Source organism: Macrobrachium rosenbergii, chromosome 12 (genome assembly GCF_040412425.1).
Source record: "Macrobrachium rosenbergii isolate ZJJX-2024 chromosome 12, ASM4041242v1, whole genome shotgun sequence".
Classification (NCBI taxonomy): Eukaryota; Metazoa; Arthropoda; class Malacostraca; order Decapoda; family Palaemonidae; genus Macrobrachium; species Macrobrachium rosenbergii.
In genome coordinates this window covers 57,129,175-57,146,467 of record NC_089752.1, presented here as the reverse complement: position 1 = coordinate 57,146,467, position 17,293 = coordinate 57,129,175, and the positions used below count along the sequence as shown (strand labels likewise).

The following is a 17,293-nucleotide window of genomic DNA, read 5'->3' as shown; positions in this document are numbered from 1 at the left end:
GTATTCAAGGTTATACATGTTTTTGGATTTTGTAAGCCTAAACTTTAATATGTCATTTTGTTTGGTCTTAGGTTCAGTTTGGAGACAGCTCGATCCCGGATTATCCTGGATTAACTTTCTGTTTATTACCCTTTGACAATTGACCATCTGGTATTTCTTGTTCTGTTTGTTTACTTTGTAACCTTCTTCATATTTGTGTCTCATTTGTGCCCTGACGATGCGTCAATAAACGTGAAAGCGCTTGGTACTACTGAACTTCTACCTGTCTTTTTTCCTGTGGATTCGCTTATAAACACACATATATGTATATATATATATGTACATACTTTAAGTGTTTCGATGTTTCAAGCATATATGCATTTATATATATATGTATATATATATATATATATATATATATATATATATATATATATATATATATAATTTATATATATATATATATATATATATATATATATATATATATATATATATATATATATATTATATATATATATATACATACATACACATATATATATTATATATATACATATATATGTATATATATGTATGTATGTATATATAATATATATATACATATACATATAACGGAAATTAATCCTCTGCCAGCAGAATAAAAAAATATATCCAAGTGCCCTGAATCATATTTGGGTATATAGTATACATTTCTTAAGGCTTGTGCCGACTGCGCTTGGCCCTGACAACGTGACCGTGTTGATATCCTAGAAAAACTCCGTACGGTAATCACCACAGCGGTATGTGGTGTTAGCTCTAGATTTTGCAGTTTGGTACCACCGACAGGCATCTCTGTGCATGTTGCTGGCGGGCATTGCATGACCAGTAGGCAATAGACCGCCGTCCTGACGAGACCATAATCTGCTTCGGGGCCTGAGAGCTGGAATCCTCTCATTGCAATGCAATTTTTTGTTAGACGGGGAAATTAGGGGTATTGGCGGTATCGGAAGTAAAAATGGGAATGAATGATGGATTATGTTAATTTTTTTTAAAACGTATAGCTTAAAAGTAGTGAAATCTAAGTAAAATGAACAAAGAAAATTCTTCGGAATGGTTTTTTATAACCTTTTCTTGATAACTTTTGTCATATTCATCAGTTTCAGTTGTTTTTATCCTCGTAATTTCGGTAAGTTGATAACGTGTTGATCATAAATAATATCAATAAGACTATTTTATCATTTGAATTAACAGCTTGAGGTTTAACAATTTTAAAAAGTTCCCGGCTCACTGCCACGATCCTATGTAATTTTTGACAAATTATTCATTGAAGAAACACGACGTTATATATGTAGGAATAGAAGATCGAAGGAATTTCGCACCATGGTCTGGTGGGCGTTCTTCTGAACGACAATTGGGCGGGTGGCAAGCAGCGGTTGTGGGGGACCGGATGGATGGCTGGCGTCGTGGGGGAAGGAAGGCAAGTGGTGCCAGGCAGAGCGAGTCCGGCGCCAGGTCCTGCCGGCACCAGTCGCCAGTTGGCCGGACGTCCGAGTACTGTCAGCATCTACAAGGGACCGCTGGGAAAGAGGACTTTCCCCACCCGAATCAGTCTGGCAGTGGAAGTGTTTGAGTGACTGTGTTGTTGAACATTCACTAATTAGGAGTACTTTGTTTCGCGTCATGGATTGTAAAAGAAATGAACTGAGTTGCGTTGTTGAAACTGAAGTGATCTGTGACTGTTTGAAGTAGACAGTGTTTCGGAAGGCTTGGTGAAGAAGAGATTCTTTCTTTAACGTTACATTGTAGAGAGAGGACTAAGAGCCATCGTAGCGGGAAGCAATGAACCTCCCTCGATGCCTTGTTGGCACTACTGCCGCACCTTGTTGATTTTTTTACCATTGCCCCCAAGAAATTTCACCTTCGTTTAGCTGGGGAGTGCTCGCTCTAAAATGCCGGGGCCAGGCTGTGGCGGTGGGTACACGCTGGTCACCGACATGACCCCTGGAGGACCTGTAAAGTTACGGGTATTGCATGCTCCTCCCGTGCCCTCTTCAACACCCACTGCCCCAGCTTCTCCCTTGCCCCGTACCCACTTGAGGGAGCGACGTATGGGTGTCGTCCTTTCCAGCCCTCCGAAGGAACTCGCGGCTGCTCTCTCTGTCCCTTTCCACAAGCAGCTTCGACGGTTGCATTCGTCAGCCAACTCTTCCGTATCCAAAGGCTTTACGGCCTCGCCTTCTCTTCCTCCTCATTCTACTCCAGCTCTTGCTCCTTCTCCACCCATTCAGCCTCCCACTTCTTCATTCAGGTCCGCCCAAACCACCTCCAACTTCACACCCATAACGTCCCTAAATGCCCCCATTCATTTCCATTCTGGTGTCGACTTGTTGCCTGGAAACAACCGAACTACGACGATAGCGACCACTACGACGACTTTGACGACAACAACGAGTACCACCAATGCTCCAGTGGATAGTTCATCCGTGCCCTCACCCGAAGAAGCATCCTCTTCGGATGAGCCTCCTTCTGGTGAGACCCCGAATTCACCCGCAGCCATTTTAGAGAGACTTCAGGCTACTAACGCTCACCCATGGCTTTCAGTAAGTTATTAAAGTGTTTTTTCCTGATGCGATGTTGAAAAAAAAGACGTTTATCAGCTGATATCAAGATGATTATTATAATATAATGTATAAAAATCAAATCCGATTTCTTTGATGTTTACATGCGCGTCGTTTTTATTTGCGGTTGCTTTAGGGTGTCTTGTAATTGTAATACGTAACGCGGCAAAGGAAAGGCGTTTCGTAGCGAATGTTTATTTGTTTTCATTTATCTAGTGGTTCCTTGATCGTTATCCTCCTTGTGTCTGCCATCTCACGTGGGTCGGCCGCTTTTTAAATAAAAATCAAGACGTGTATATATATGTTATTTGGATGCGTTTGTATTCCGACATTTAATATTTGTCATTTAGAATGAGTGGAGAAGTTTACGCTAAGACTTTATTCAACAAATGCAATCTGGGAAATACTCATTAAGAACAATCCTTCCAATATTGATTCTTTAAATATATTTTGGAGAGTAATCTAATTCTCCAAATGCCGCACCTTGTTCTAGTCTCTGTAATATACGTGTTTTTCAAACACAAATATGTCAAGAATAAACTTACACGTTGAGGTTGCACTGTGTAGTCGCAGATCAGCCTATATCTTCTAGAAGAATGTTCAGTGATTGAATTAGATCTTGTGTTTTGTGGCGTGTCCGCAAGAAATCACTGTAAGCCTGAACTAAATGATATGTACTTACTATTAGTCTCTCTCTCTCTCTCTCTCTCTCTCTCTCTCTCTCTCTCTCTCTCTCTCTCTCTCTCATACACAATCTTAGTCTATTTCTCCGGTTTAAGGGTCTTTCACTCTTAATCGAACAATATTAGTTATACGTTTGTTATGGATGGCCCAGTTTTCGCGCCATTTCAGCATGCAACTGATTGCGTTATTCATTTTCAGCGAATGAAATGAACCTTAAAAGCAAAGTATTTGCGGTGCTCGCTATCATCTTCCAAAGAGCTTGTGTTCGAAGTTTTTGTTGGTGAGCTGTTCGCTGTCAGCCTTTACTTCGAAGAGTATGTCTGTCTGTCTGTCTGTCTCTTGCCTATGAGGAGGCCAAGGTCCCTCACCGCCGTCATTATGAGCAAAGACCCCATGCGAGGAACCAGTGGTCTGGTCCACTTCTGCAAGTCATATGCGAAGGAGAGAATAGCCAGACGTCGAAAATTATATTTGTCTCCAGTAATGTGATGAACTAGAGAAGGGTTGCCCGTAATTACTTCTTTCAGTGATTTAGCCAATTTGAGTTAGGATAAGTCGGGAATTCATTTTGATTTACCACGGCGTTATTGATAATTCGGTTTCGCCATTATAAATGAGTGTGGTGCTACTTTATTTCCAAGGAAAAGTAAATGAAAGATAAAGGCATATCTGAGTATTAGTAGAGATTTTGATGTTAAACATAAAGAATTTACTGCTTGTATTAAAACTGAAATCGAAATTTATTTGTAAAAAAGTATAAATAAATTTAGAAAAAGCAATAATAGCAGGGTAAGGCTCCATAACTTGATTATAGTTATAAATTAAGAATAACTTGATTCCCTTCTTCTTCTTCTAGTGAAACTTATAGAGATTTAATAACCGTAATTTTTTAGATAAGTTTCAACGTGAAGGAAAATCTATTTCCAATATACCTGACCATTTGTCACAAATTGTACTCAGGCACACACACTGCGCGGTATTCCCAACATCATGGAAGTGCTTGCATCCGGCTGTTGATGTGGCACGAACAAAATAACAACCAACTTTCCAGTTATGAGGCCTTAAATTCATGAGACCTAGAGTGATGGGACGCAAGACGGATTCAGTGTTAGCCTTTAGATTCTGAGCTCCAACGTCCTAAAGAAAATTACACGAAGAATTCCAATTATCGCTAATTTCAATAGCGTCGTAGAGCATAGTTGTTGCGACGCTAGATTACAGAAATTAGTCTGCTAATAACGAATCGAAACTGTGCACAAGCTTCATATTCTTTATGTGGAGAGAGAGAGAGAGAGAGAGAGAGAGAGAGAGAGAGAGAGAGAGAGAGAGAGAGAGAGAGAATTATTTCCATCGTGAAGTATTTAAAAAAAAAATGCTTAATAGTTTAATCATATTTTTAATGTCGGATTATTTATCAAGATTCACATTTCCTTAATTCTAAAGGGAAATTAGAGGCATATACGTTTGTATCGTAACAATTCGCGTTATTTTTCGTTATTTTAATTGATTTATTGGTTAGGGAAGCCTTCCCGGTTTGTGGGATCATTATTTAATCGCAAGTTGGAATCTCTCTCTCTCTCTCTCTCTCTCTCTCTCTCTCTCTCTCTCTCTCTCTCTCTCTCTCTCTCACACACACACACACACACACACACACACTCACACACACATAAATCATTTATCAATATTATGAACTCTCTCTCTCTCTCTCTCTGGTATTTTATTGCCTTGGATTAAACGTCCCTACTCTTGTTTATGAAGATTGTATTCGCATTTATCAACCCATGATCGTGCGCAAGCGACCACAAGCAAGGGCGGTGGCTTTGTTACCCCACCCTTCACTCCGCTATCTTTCACGCAAAAGCTCAGTAAGTTTTTATGTATGTACTGTACATGTCCTTGCTTAGACATTCACTCAGGTGCGCATTCCTTCACTGCTTATTCATTTTGGAAGTTTTATTCATAGATTTACTTAAAGCAAATAAGCGTTTTATGAGTTGGTATTGAGCATAATATGTAACCGGTTACTCTTTTTATATAATTTGTTCTTTCCTGTCGCAAAGTCGTTGCGACACCAGTTTCCAGAAGTGAATCAGTCATTGCTTTTTTTTCACAAAAGTAGCCTACAAGTTATGTGGATGCTTTTGGCTAGTCTCTTGAGAATGGGCACGGATACATTTACCTAGTACAGTGGGAATATGTAATAATAATAATAATAATAATAATAATAATAATAATAATAATAATGAAGTGGCTACATCAATGCTCATTGTCACGTGTTAGGTTTCAGTTACTTCCATACAACGGAATATTATTGCAGAACCATTACGGCTGGTAACGAGAGAGCACTGCTATAATTTTACGAGAATAGCAGATTTCCGCGTCGTAAAAGCTTCTGTTAAAATTGCTGTTTTGGTAGCCGTGGCGGTACTTGAAATCGCTCTCTCATTTTGTCCTTTTTCCCGTTCGCTTTATATGTGCATCCGTTTCGTTATGTAAGTTTTTCTTTGTTTTGTTGATTTGGTCTTTCTTTTGTTCATTTAGCTATTCGTTGTCATTGATGGAAAGAATGCAGTTCATAACAGCATTTAATTGATTTTTTGTTTTAATGCCGCTGAAATTCATTTACGCTTTTAGTGGGGGAGGAGGAGGAGGAGTAAGAAAATTGCCTTTCATTCCAAAGAGATAAGTTCCTATTGTTGGCATGGAAGTATTGGAAATTAAATCACTGAAAGAGGAAAATACAAGGGTTGAGACATTTTGCTTTATCCCGTCAGTCGCCTGAATCTCTCTCTCTCTCTCTCTCTCTCTCTCTCTCTCTCTCTCTCTCTCTCTCTCACGCACCCAGATTTGTTATGCAATGCATATATATATATATATATATATATATATATATATATATATATATCTGATTCACACAGATCATTTCCATAGGTTTGTATTTGTTTCCCTAAAATGCAATAGGATGCGGTTCTTTATTCCTGTATCGCCGAAGGATAATATTGCTTCAAGGCAAAGAACAGGCAAAGCGGATGTGGCAGTGTAAAAGCTGTCCATGTTGTAGATTGTAGAGGTTCATGGGTTTTGGTGGATTGCTACTTCTGTTTCTGAGTGATGACGTAATCCCAAAATCCTCAAGAGCAACGAATAAAACTGGATCGGTCTCGATCGCGGAAGTTCCCTCCTGGTAGTCCATACCTTTTTCTGCGAGTGAAACAAAATTCACTTCCTAAGAGTCGACGTGTTTTATGTGAATATACGCTTCTGGTACCAAGGTTGTTTTTCTTTATACCATGAATTAGCCAAAACATGATTCCGTATTCTGTTAACGGGACCTTCGTTAACGATGAAGAACCACTTTAGACATACGGCTGGGCTATTTACCAATATTCGCTACTGAATTGAGAAGGATTAACATTTTTAATAATGGTGTATGTTTTATACATTGAGATTTCCACCCTATGTCTTTCATACATTGAGGTTTCCATCCTATGACTTTCATACTTTGAGCTTTACATCCTATGTCTTTTATGCATTGAACTTTCCATCTTATGTCTTTTATACATTGAGGTTTTCATCATATGTCTGTTAAACATTGAGCTTTCCATCTTATGTTTTCTATGCATTGAGCTTTACATCCTGTGTCTTTGATACTCGAGTTTTCTATCCTGTCTTTTATACAGTGAACTTTCCATCCTATGCCTGTTATACTTTGAGCTTTCCATCCTTTTGTCTTTTATACATTGAAGATTTCCATCCTACGTCATGTATGCATTGAGGTTTACATCCAGTGTCTTTTATTCATTGAGCTTTCCATTCCATGTCTTTTATACATTGATATTTCCATCCTATGCCTTTTATACACTGAGCTTTCCATCCTATGTTTTTATATATTGAGATTTCTAACCTCTTTATTCCTTTTGATTATCCGAAATCTCCCTAACGCATAATGTCGAGGTCAGTCAGAGCGACACTAGTTCTGCTTGGTTCATTCATACCGGCGTCAGTGTCATGAGCGTACACACACACACACGCGCACTCTGATTTAAGGGCAAGCGAGCACCTGTTACGACTGGGACGACGAAGGGAATTTTCCGTTCTTTCTTCCACAGGAGGTTTTCGACTTCAGCCTTTCGCTCGATTGTCATTGGAATCATTTCCTCTTCGTCCCTTCCTCCATCTCCCCCACATCTCCTCCCCCCTACCCAATCCCCCTTTCCTCTTTTGCAGGGGAAGTGTCAGGTTGTAAAAAGGTCAGCAGACCTTTCTTACCGTGGTAATTACCTCACAGGTTTTGATCTCTTTGGATTTTCTATTTTGCAGATCCTGTTGGGAATGACACCGTTCTTCTTGCCCCCCTTCTCTTTGTGGATTACTGCTGTAATGAAAATGGCACGGAGGGTGACAGCGGGACTCTCTCTCTCTCTCTCTCTCTCTCTCTCTCTCTCTCTCTCTCCTCTCTCTCTCTCTCTCTCTCTGGTCGCAGTTGTCATGAGCATTTTTCTGTGGTTATTGATGATGTTGTTATTTTGCACCAGAACTAAGCTTGAATAAAGGCTGACTGCTTAAACAAGAATGCTCAGTAAAAGAATGAAGGTGAAGTGAACAAAAAAAGGCTGAACTAATATAAAAAAAGAGCTCTAACAATCCAAATAATGAAACTGAAAATGTAGAGCAGTAATTATGGATTATATCACGGTTGTTTAAAGTTGAACACCATGATACTGGCTGCTTTGAAGGAGAATGGATCCCAAAAGCAGATCCAGAGTTTCAGGTTTTAATGTGTGAACCACTTTTGATAGACCCTCAGCAACGTTTGGATTGAGCCTGATCGCATTAACGATTTTTAAGATTGTGAGTCGTAACTCACAACACATTTGCAAAGATGTTCTTGTCAAGGGTGCCTACCACGTGATTACTTGAAAGGAAAAATGAAACATCTCATGACTGGATTTCATATGCTTAGATGCTGGCATAGTTAAAACGGGTAGTCCATCAATTACGACTTTTGCAATAACTATATATATATATATATATATATATATATATATATATATATATATATATATATATATATATATATATATATATATATATATATATATATATATATATATATATAGAAATATTGTATTGTGTGTGTATATATACATAAAATATATATATATATATATATATATACATATATATATATATATGTATAACATATATATATATATATATATATATATATATATATATATATATATATATATATATATATATATATATATATATATATAGACACAGTATATATATATATAAGAAATATTGTATTATTATTGTATATATACATACAATAAATATATATATATATATATATATATATATATATATATATATATATATATATATATATATATATATATACTGAGTAATGTTATCAAAGGCATTCGTATGAAATTGTCTCGTATTGTAAACGAAATAGTGGTACTGATCTGATTACGAATTGTAATTGTTACAATGACCTGCTGACTCCTGTGGAAGAAAAGGTTCACTTTTACATTATCATGCCTGAACACTATACCGAGAGAGAGAGAGAGAGAGAGAGAGAGAGAGAGAGAGAGAGAGAGAGAGAGAATGTTTTTCTTTCACGGTCATCATTGGATACAGTCTTTGAAGTTTCACTGCCAAGGTGATGCTGAAAAGCCCTTAGGAAAGAGGCCACCTCGTGTGACTGACCCACCCAATTAAAGTGAGAAACCAATCGTTTGCAGTCAATAAGAACAAAGATAAAAAATGTCTTTTCATTCTTTTCGTTTTGAATTAAAAGAAAGTTGAGGATATTGCGTTGTTGGTACAGGAGAGGTCTCTATCGCCCCTGGGCTGGTCTCTCCCCCAAAATGAGTCACGCGGCTTCGAGGCACAAAAGCCATCACCAGCAAGAAGGTTCGTTTCTTTCCATGCTTCTTTTCTCCTAATTACTTCAAATGTCTTTGATTTTGTTAATTTTCTGTTCCCGTGGTCCCATTCTGTTTCATGCGTATTTCGTGTATTTAAGATATCCTTAAGGAATTAAGGTTATCGTGAATATAGGGGCGTCCCTTAAGCATGTTATGGGATAGGCTGAATAGATTGTATGAAAGACAATATGACAAACCTTTTCAATGATATTTCAAGTTTAAAGGAATCAATTAATTTCATCATTGGAAAATCATTTTACTGTATTTGAATTAGCTTTATGGCGATCTACGAGAAGAAAAGCAAGAAATATAAATTAGCACCTTTCCAACAACTAAAATTCCAAAAAACGCCAAAAATGATCTCGAGCTAATAATGCACTTGGGGAGTGGGGGCGAGAGTCCGAGTTTCCTTGTTTTCTAGCCCAAGGGGAATATCTGTGGCGTTGTCTGGTACTGAATCTTATTGATTGAGGGGTCTGGGCTGCTTTCATTTGGAATGGACTTTCTTCCGAGTTGACCAAACAGTATTGTTAGATCACCAAAGAACGGCTGGTTTACCCTCAACCCTCCCCCCCCCCTTTCTTTAAGTACCCAGGGTGAAAGTAATCGTGTTAATGAAGTTTTTGAAATGAAGTGAATTGATCGGTTTTGTTAGGTCACAAAAAAAGGGATTGTTTGCCCATAAAGTCTCGTGGTGAAAGTAAGCGTGTTTATGAAAGTTGAAATGAGGTGATTTGATTTTCTCATTGATTTTTGCCTGACTTTAATAATATCTTGAGACAATATCTTTTGCTTGTATTAGTCTTTTTCCCCTTGAAGCTTTGAACGGCATATAATAGATGTCACCATAATCGTTTCCTAAACAACTAGCGTTTCTGCCTTTTTTTATTTATTTATTTGTGTATTTATATATTCATTTGTTTTTTAGGACAGGAGTTTCACTTGAGACCCAGATGCCGTCCGATTTTACCTAATAGTGGGAACCTGGACCCGACGGAAATGTTATTCTTATAGCTATGAGTATTTTGCGGTCGCAATTCTGCTCTATTCCTTTGACGTGGTGATAGCCATGGCAGCCCATTTGGTCAAGTGTTTTTCTCCAGTCAGGCTTAATTTTTGAAGATTTCATCGCTCCCTGTGCCCTTGACAGTTATTATTATTATTATTATTATTATTATTATTATTATTATTATTATTATTATTATTATTATTATTATTATAAAAATACTTATGGGGGAATCGAACAGTTTCCCGAAAGCTTTCTTTATAGATTTATCTTTAAGTATATGTATATTTGTTTCTCCATTATTATTATTATTATTATTATTATTATTATTATTATTATTATTATTATTATTATTATTATTATTGTTGTTGTTGTTGTTGGAAAGGGTCCTTGTTTTAGGGCAGTATTATTGAAAACAACTGCTGTTTCAACGGCATCTAGCTTGAAGAGAGTCCTCTCTATTCTTTTTATTATATTCTTCTCGTCAGCAGGTAGATGGTATAGTAAATTTCCAAAGGACATGGAAAGATATTCTGCTTTTGTTTTAGCTCTTAACCATCTACCTGCAGAAGAGGGGAATATATTATTATTATTATTATTATTATTATTATTATTATTATTATTATTATTATTATTGAAACTATGCCATCCACCTCGTGCCTTAGTCACGATGCGTTGTCGGATAAAGAAATTAGATGTTCAGGAAGTGGAGAATGCATGATGTTTTTAATGGTGATGATGCTGGGGAACTGAGGGATGGCGAGGGGGTATGGATGCACCCCCTACCCCTCACCGCTTCCTTTTTTAAGGAGGGGGTGTCCGTTCGCATCCGCTGTTTGCGGCTTCCTCCACATCACGTTTGTGGTACTGAATGAATACGATGCGAGTGCGTGTCGGAGGAGGAAAGTGCTCCAGATTCCATTCTGTCTTGACCATCGCCGCCATCATTATCGTCATTTCCTCATCTTCCTTCCTTTGATTTCTTTCTGCTCCTGTTTCTCTCATAGTATCCTTCTGTTTTTTTTTTCGTATATGTAATCTCACTGCAAGATTCCTGATTACTGGTATACTAATGGAACAGTAAGATAATTAATATTTCATTTAAACCCAAGCAGATGTAGTAGGGTTGGAATTAAGCTTGATTGTACGAAATCAATCTTCTTTCTTATTCCATTTGCAGTAGTTCATCATTGGTTCATATTGTTACATTTCATAAAGTGTCATTCGACTCATTATTAGACTTTGAAGTGTAAACTAAAAACAATGTATCTGATTTTGGTGCTGGCTACCTCCCGGTTCATTAGAACACGGAAGACTGTACAGTACTTGGACTCTCTCTCTCTCTCTCTCTCTCTCTCTCTCTCTCTCTCTCTCTCTCTCTCTCTCTCTCTCTCTCTCTCTCTCTCTTGCATGCCTATGCATATATATGGACTGCATTTGTAGTTTCAAGCTGGCGTATATTCTTTGAAGATTTTTTTTTCTCTGTAAAATATTGATTTTGTTAGCTAGAGTGCAAGTTGTATTGCGACCGTTTAATTTTGATATGAAACATTAAGGTTATTGTATTATTTGCTTAGTGCAGTTAGCCTTCTACTTCAAAATGAATTTTATTCTTTTGATTCTGTACATATATTTTTGAAATATACTCGTAATCGGTCATTAAAGGTTCTTAGCCACGTAAAATAAGTCTAATCCTTCGGGCCAGCCCTAGGAGAGCTGTTAATCAGCTCAGTGGTCTGGTAAAACTAAGGTATACTTACTTATTCACAGGGAGCCGAGTTGACTAGTCTTTCCGATTTATTTCCTTAAATTACACCCCTGATCATTGGGCCATCTCATTGTTGGAGTGTTTTTTATTTTTTTTTTACTTTCTTCCTGTTTCATGCAGTTTCACACTGCGCTTTCATTTGCAATTTAAAAGTGAAGGAAGATGGCAGAAATATGCATTTTAGTGAACCGTCTTTTCGGGGAAAAAATTTCACTGCCTTATGACTGACCTTGCATGGTCATTATCTATGTGTGTATGTCACTCTGGTTGTACTTCCTGTCTGTATTTCCAGAACAAGAGAGAGAGAGAGGAAAGTGGAATTTGTGTCTTTCCTGATTCCTGTCGCTGTCTCTGGGGATCGCATGTGTTTGACCGGAAGTTGTCCGGCGGATTTCACTTCAATCACATATTTCACTTCCAAGACGGTTCTGGTTGTACCTTTGTTATTGTCATTGTCTTATCACCTGCATATTTACTTTTTCTTTTCCTTTTCGTTTCCTCACTCTCAAGAAAAGTTATGCGCTCTCTCTCTCTCTCTCTCTCTCTCTCTCTCTCTCTCTCTCTCCCCGTTTTTCATATCTTGTTTTTATTTAATTTCTTTTGATAAGTGAAGTTCTTTATTGCCGGGTTCACTGTGATTGGAATACAATGATATTTGCTAAATGCAAGCTACCATTGTGTGTGTGTGTGTGTATGTACAATTCTATTCATGCCCCGAACATACGGTATTTTTTATTGCCTCCGTACCTCCATTACTTATTTCTTAATGGACATGAACCGAAATGCATTATTATTATTATTATTATTATTATTATTATTATTATTATTATTATTATTATTATTATTATTATTATTATTATCTTCTTGCGGATGCCAAGAAAGATCACTGTTTACTCTCTCATTGAAATCTTTCGTTTCCAATTTGTTACACTTCTTTGGGAATATCACTCTTTACTCTCTCATTGGAATCTTTAGTTTCCATTCCGTTACATTTCTTTGGGGATTCTAATGAATAACAAAAGGAGGAAAACAATAAAGTACGTGCATGTAAAGAACAGAATAACGGTCCCTCATAATGGCCGTGTTATATTAATAACCACAGTGGGCTGAGGAGGGGGCCGCAAAATGTCGGTCAGTGATTTGAGGCGTCAGTAGAAAATACCAGAAGATATCGTAGTCTTTTCTCGTCAGAACAAAGCTTTATGTGTACGTCTACTTATCCTTATTTAAGGGAAATTCGGTCCTCTATCAGATACTGCGTCATTAGAACGAGGGGAAAGGGGGCGTTCCTGTAATTAAACGATAACATAATGGGGTTGTCTGTCTTCAAGAAGCCCAAGGGAGTTATGTGTGTCAGTGAGACAAGGGACGGGGGCCTCTCCCCACGCCTCCCCCATCCATGGGAAACCAGGCCGCGCACGCGCAAACACGCTTTTTATTTCCGGACCCACCGCACGCGATCACCCTCTCTTCTGTTTTGGTTTTGTTTTTCCTTTTAATCAGCGACCCCCTCTTGTGCTTTTGTTTGCGTCCGCTGAGTTAGAGGTTTTTGCTTTTCATTAACTCGTCTTCGGTGTGTCTCTCTTATTGTGCGTGCTCGTATGTTCGTGGTCCTTGCTGATCAAGATGCCAAATTATTCATCTAAATATAAATCTTGATAATTATCCTTTTTATCTCTTCTCTCCACCTTCAAGAAATTTAATCTTTTCCGCATGTTCTTTCCAATGAATTTTAAACACTATAACAAAATCTTTGATAAGTTTCTGGTAAGAAATACTTTTGTGCATTTAAAAAGGACTGAATAAATGTCATACTTGAATAATATGAAGCCTGCCGATGACATTCACCGTAACCATAAAAAACACAACGGTCTTGCACTAACTCTTTAAATTACCTTTTTCATACTATTTTGTGAATTATTCCGGTAAAAGCCTTAACATCCATAGTAGGAAACCCCCTTCCATGTTAGAAATCGAATTATTGAAATGTCCATTTATTTTGTCTATGGCTGTTGGAAGGAAAAGAGGTAGGGGGAGAAAGAAGGACTCTGGAATTATTGCACAAAAATTTTGTTGCAAATTGTGGGCTAGAAATTATAAAGCTTGGCAATTGTTTTCCTTTGAACTGTCGTAGGAGTTGTGAATATATATATATATATATATATATATATATATATATATATATATATATATATATATATATATATATATATATATATATATATATATGAATATATGTGTATATATATGTATATTATATGTATGCATATATGTGTATAAATATATAATTATACGTATATTACATATATGTGTATATATTTTGTGTATATGTGTATATATGTATGTATATGTATATATATATACACACACACACACACACACATATATATATATATATATATATATATATATATATATATATATATATATATATATATATATATATATACATATATACAAATAGAGGAAGGACATAGTTTTCACAGGCAGCATTTTGTTCTCGTTTCAGGTGGCTTGCTTTTCCTTGGACAGAGGTTGTTGCTTTAAATTATTCAAGTCACTTCTGTTTTATCCTAGATTTCCTGTTTATCAAGGCGCTGAATAACATCAAATTCAAGAGCAAGGGAAATTTTTCGTACCTTTCTTTTTCGGAGTAAATACGTTTCAAAAACGTTTTGTAGTTTGATATATTGCATGCTTGAAGTGTCTTGATATAAATGTACTCATGTATGTAAACCTTTGCTTAAAGTTGTAACTGAAATGAATGTTTTTTTTTTTTATGTAATTTTCCTCTCACGTTAGGAACTGAGCTAGAATTTTCTTACTGCCGGTTGATGTCAGTGACACACAATTCCTTCAAGATATATATTTTTCCTGTAATTTATGGTTAAAATATCCACATGCAAACCTCCTGTGTTAGTAATTATGAATATACTATATATATATATTTACATATACATATATATGTATATATGTATGTGTGTATACATATATATATGTATGTATTCACACATATACACACAGTATATGCATATATACATAAGTCTGGATCGTTAAACCATCACAAGAAGCGAGGCGTTGAATGCATTCAATTTATGTTATTACATGGTGACAAAGACGAAATTGTCTGATGAATGGCATCACCACCCTTGAGACTGTCCAGTTGTTTCAAATATATGAGTGCATTCATTTTGATGGAACATTGATCAGTCACCTCTCTCTCTCTCTCTCTCTCTCTCTCTCTCTCTCTCTCTCTCTCTCTCTCTCTCTCTCTCTCTCTCTCAACTGCAATTTGAATCACTGTCGTGACCATGGGCCACAGAAATAAGCTGGAAGACGACTGCGATAGTAGTAAGAGACTGGCGCAGAGCATCCGGAAAGCGAAATCTTCACAATTGGCAGAGTAACAGGGACAATGAAAGTCACAGCAGCACTTTCCCTTTTTCCATAGCTCCCTCTCTCCCTTTCTGTCTAAGTTCTGGGCTCTTTTTTTTCTGTTTATTTGCCACGCTATTAAAAAAGTAGTGACAACTTTTACTTGTTGATTTTGTTTGTAAATGAAATGTTGAGTTCCTGTGGATGGCTACTTAGCGTATCTTGATATCTTTCTAATGATGTTTATATACATATATATATATATATATATATATATATATATATATATATATATATATATATTTTACTTTATCACATTCACAATTGTTCTGTGCAATAGTAGAATTATTAAAAGGACCTCATTCAAACTGGATGGTATCTAATAGAGTATTTATTCAGAAAAAGTTACAAGCTTTCTTGGACAAACAGTCCACATTATCAAGTATGCGTACAGTGACCAGACTTTTTATGAATAAATACTCCATTAGATACCATCCAGTTTGAATGAGGTCCTTTTAGTAATATATATATATATATATATATATATATATATATATATATATATATATATATGTGTGTGTGTGTGTGTGTGTGTGTGTGCGTGTGTGTGTGTATGTATATATACATACATGTATAATATATAAAGTCGTTATGCAAAGTCCCATATAATATCTATATATATATATATATATATATATATATATATATATATACATATATATATATATATGAATCGTTATGCAAAGTCCCATTTTCCATAGCATCTGCAAAAAAAAAATAAAGTTACGAATTCAAAGTTTTCGTTCACCTTGTGGCTTGCTGCGAGAGCCTTGGTAAAGACTTAGGTTGTTGCATGGAGCTCGAAGGTCATGGGACCAATAAATGTTGCACAGGCTTCATGCTAGGATGCATGGCCACCATGCAAGACGACTAGCGAGCGCTGGCAGCCTCCCTTCTCCAATACAATATTGACTTCGGCTGTGCGAATCTGTATTAAGACTATTTCTTTGCCTCGTCTTTTGTTGTAGTCATTATTATTATCATTATTCAGAAGATGGAACCTATTCATATGGGACAATCCCACAGGGGCCATTGACTCGAAATTCAATCTTCCAAAGGATATGGTGTTCATTAGGAAGAAGTAAGAGGAGGTAAAGGGAAATACAGAAAGTAGTGAGATAGAAGAGTATTTATCTTTATTATCAAATCATGGACATTGTATAAATATGCACTGAGACTAGTTCTTTGCCTCGCCTTATGTTGTAGTGTGTTATCATCATTATTATTATTATTGGCGAAGAAATCCACAATGGTGTAAATGTAAATATATATTAGGAATATCTATACAAAGCGAAAGCTTTCGAGAACCTGCTCTATTCTCCGTAAGAAGGAGAATCAAGCAGGTTCTCGAATGCTCTCGTTTTGTACATATATTTCTAATATATATTTACTTTCACACCATTGTGGATTTCTTCACTATTTTAATGAATCATGCTATTATTATTATTATTATTATTATTATTATTATTATTATTATTATTATTATTATTATTATTATTATTATTATTATTATTATTCAGAAGATAGAAGATTATTTATTTTTCGGTAAAATCGTGGATATTGAGATATTATTCCACTGGCCTTAATTGGAATTCCTCTTCCAAAATCAGTTTTTATTGATTTGATACCTCTCAAGTAAGCCAACAGTAAAATAGACGAGTATTTTTCCTGTTATCAAATCATGAACATTGAGATGTTGTTCCGCTGACCCTAAATGGAAGTCATCTTTCCAAACCAGTTTTCATTGTTTTGATAATCTCTTGTGTAAGCCGGAGCTATTGTTATTGAGGTATGAATCCCTCTCTTTTATTCTAAAAGACCAGTCTGATTTTGTTAAGCTGCTTGATCTCTCTCCCACTTTAGTATGGGCAAATTAATCAAT

General features: G+C 36.3%; 2 protein-coding genes across 2 annotated transcripts in view; both read left to right on the top strand.

The window, feature by feature from the left end:
* LOC136843677 (uncharacterized) overlaps positions 1 to 17,293 on the top strand; it is a 304,410-nt gene that overhangs the window by 259,948 nt on the left and 27,169 nt on the right. The gene's annotated exons all lie outside the window — the stretch shown is intronic.
* LOC136844291 (mucin-7-like) lies at positions 1,774 to 2,573 on the top strand. Its single transcript, XM_067113264.1, has one exon. It carries the CDS (start codon positions 1,911 to 1,913, stop codon positions 2,571 to 2,573), a length of 663 nt encoding a protein of 220 aa, XP_066969365.1. The 5' UTR covers positions 1,774 to 1,910.

Coding starts and splice junctions, on each gene's coding strand:
- LOC136844291 (XM_067113264.1), top strand. CDS start 1,911: ATGCCGGGGCCAGGCTGTGGCGGTGGGTACACGCTGGTCACCGACATG.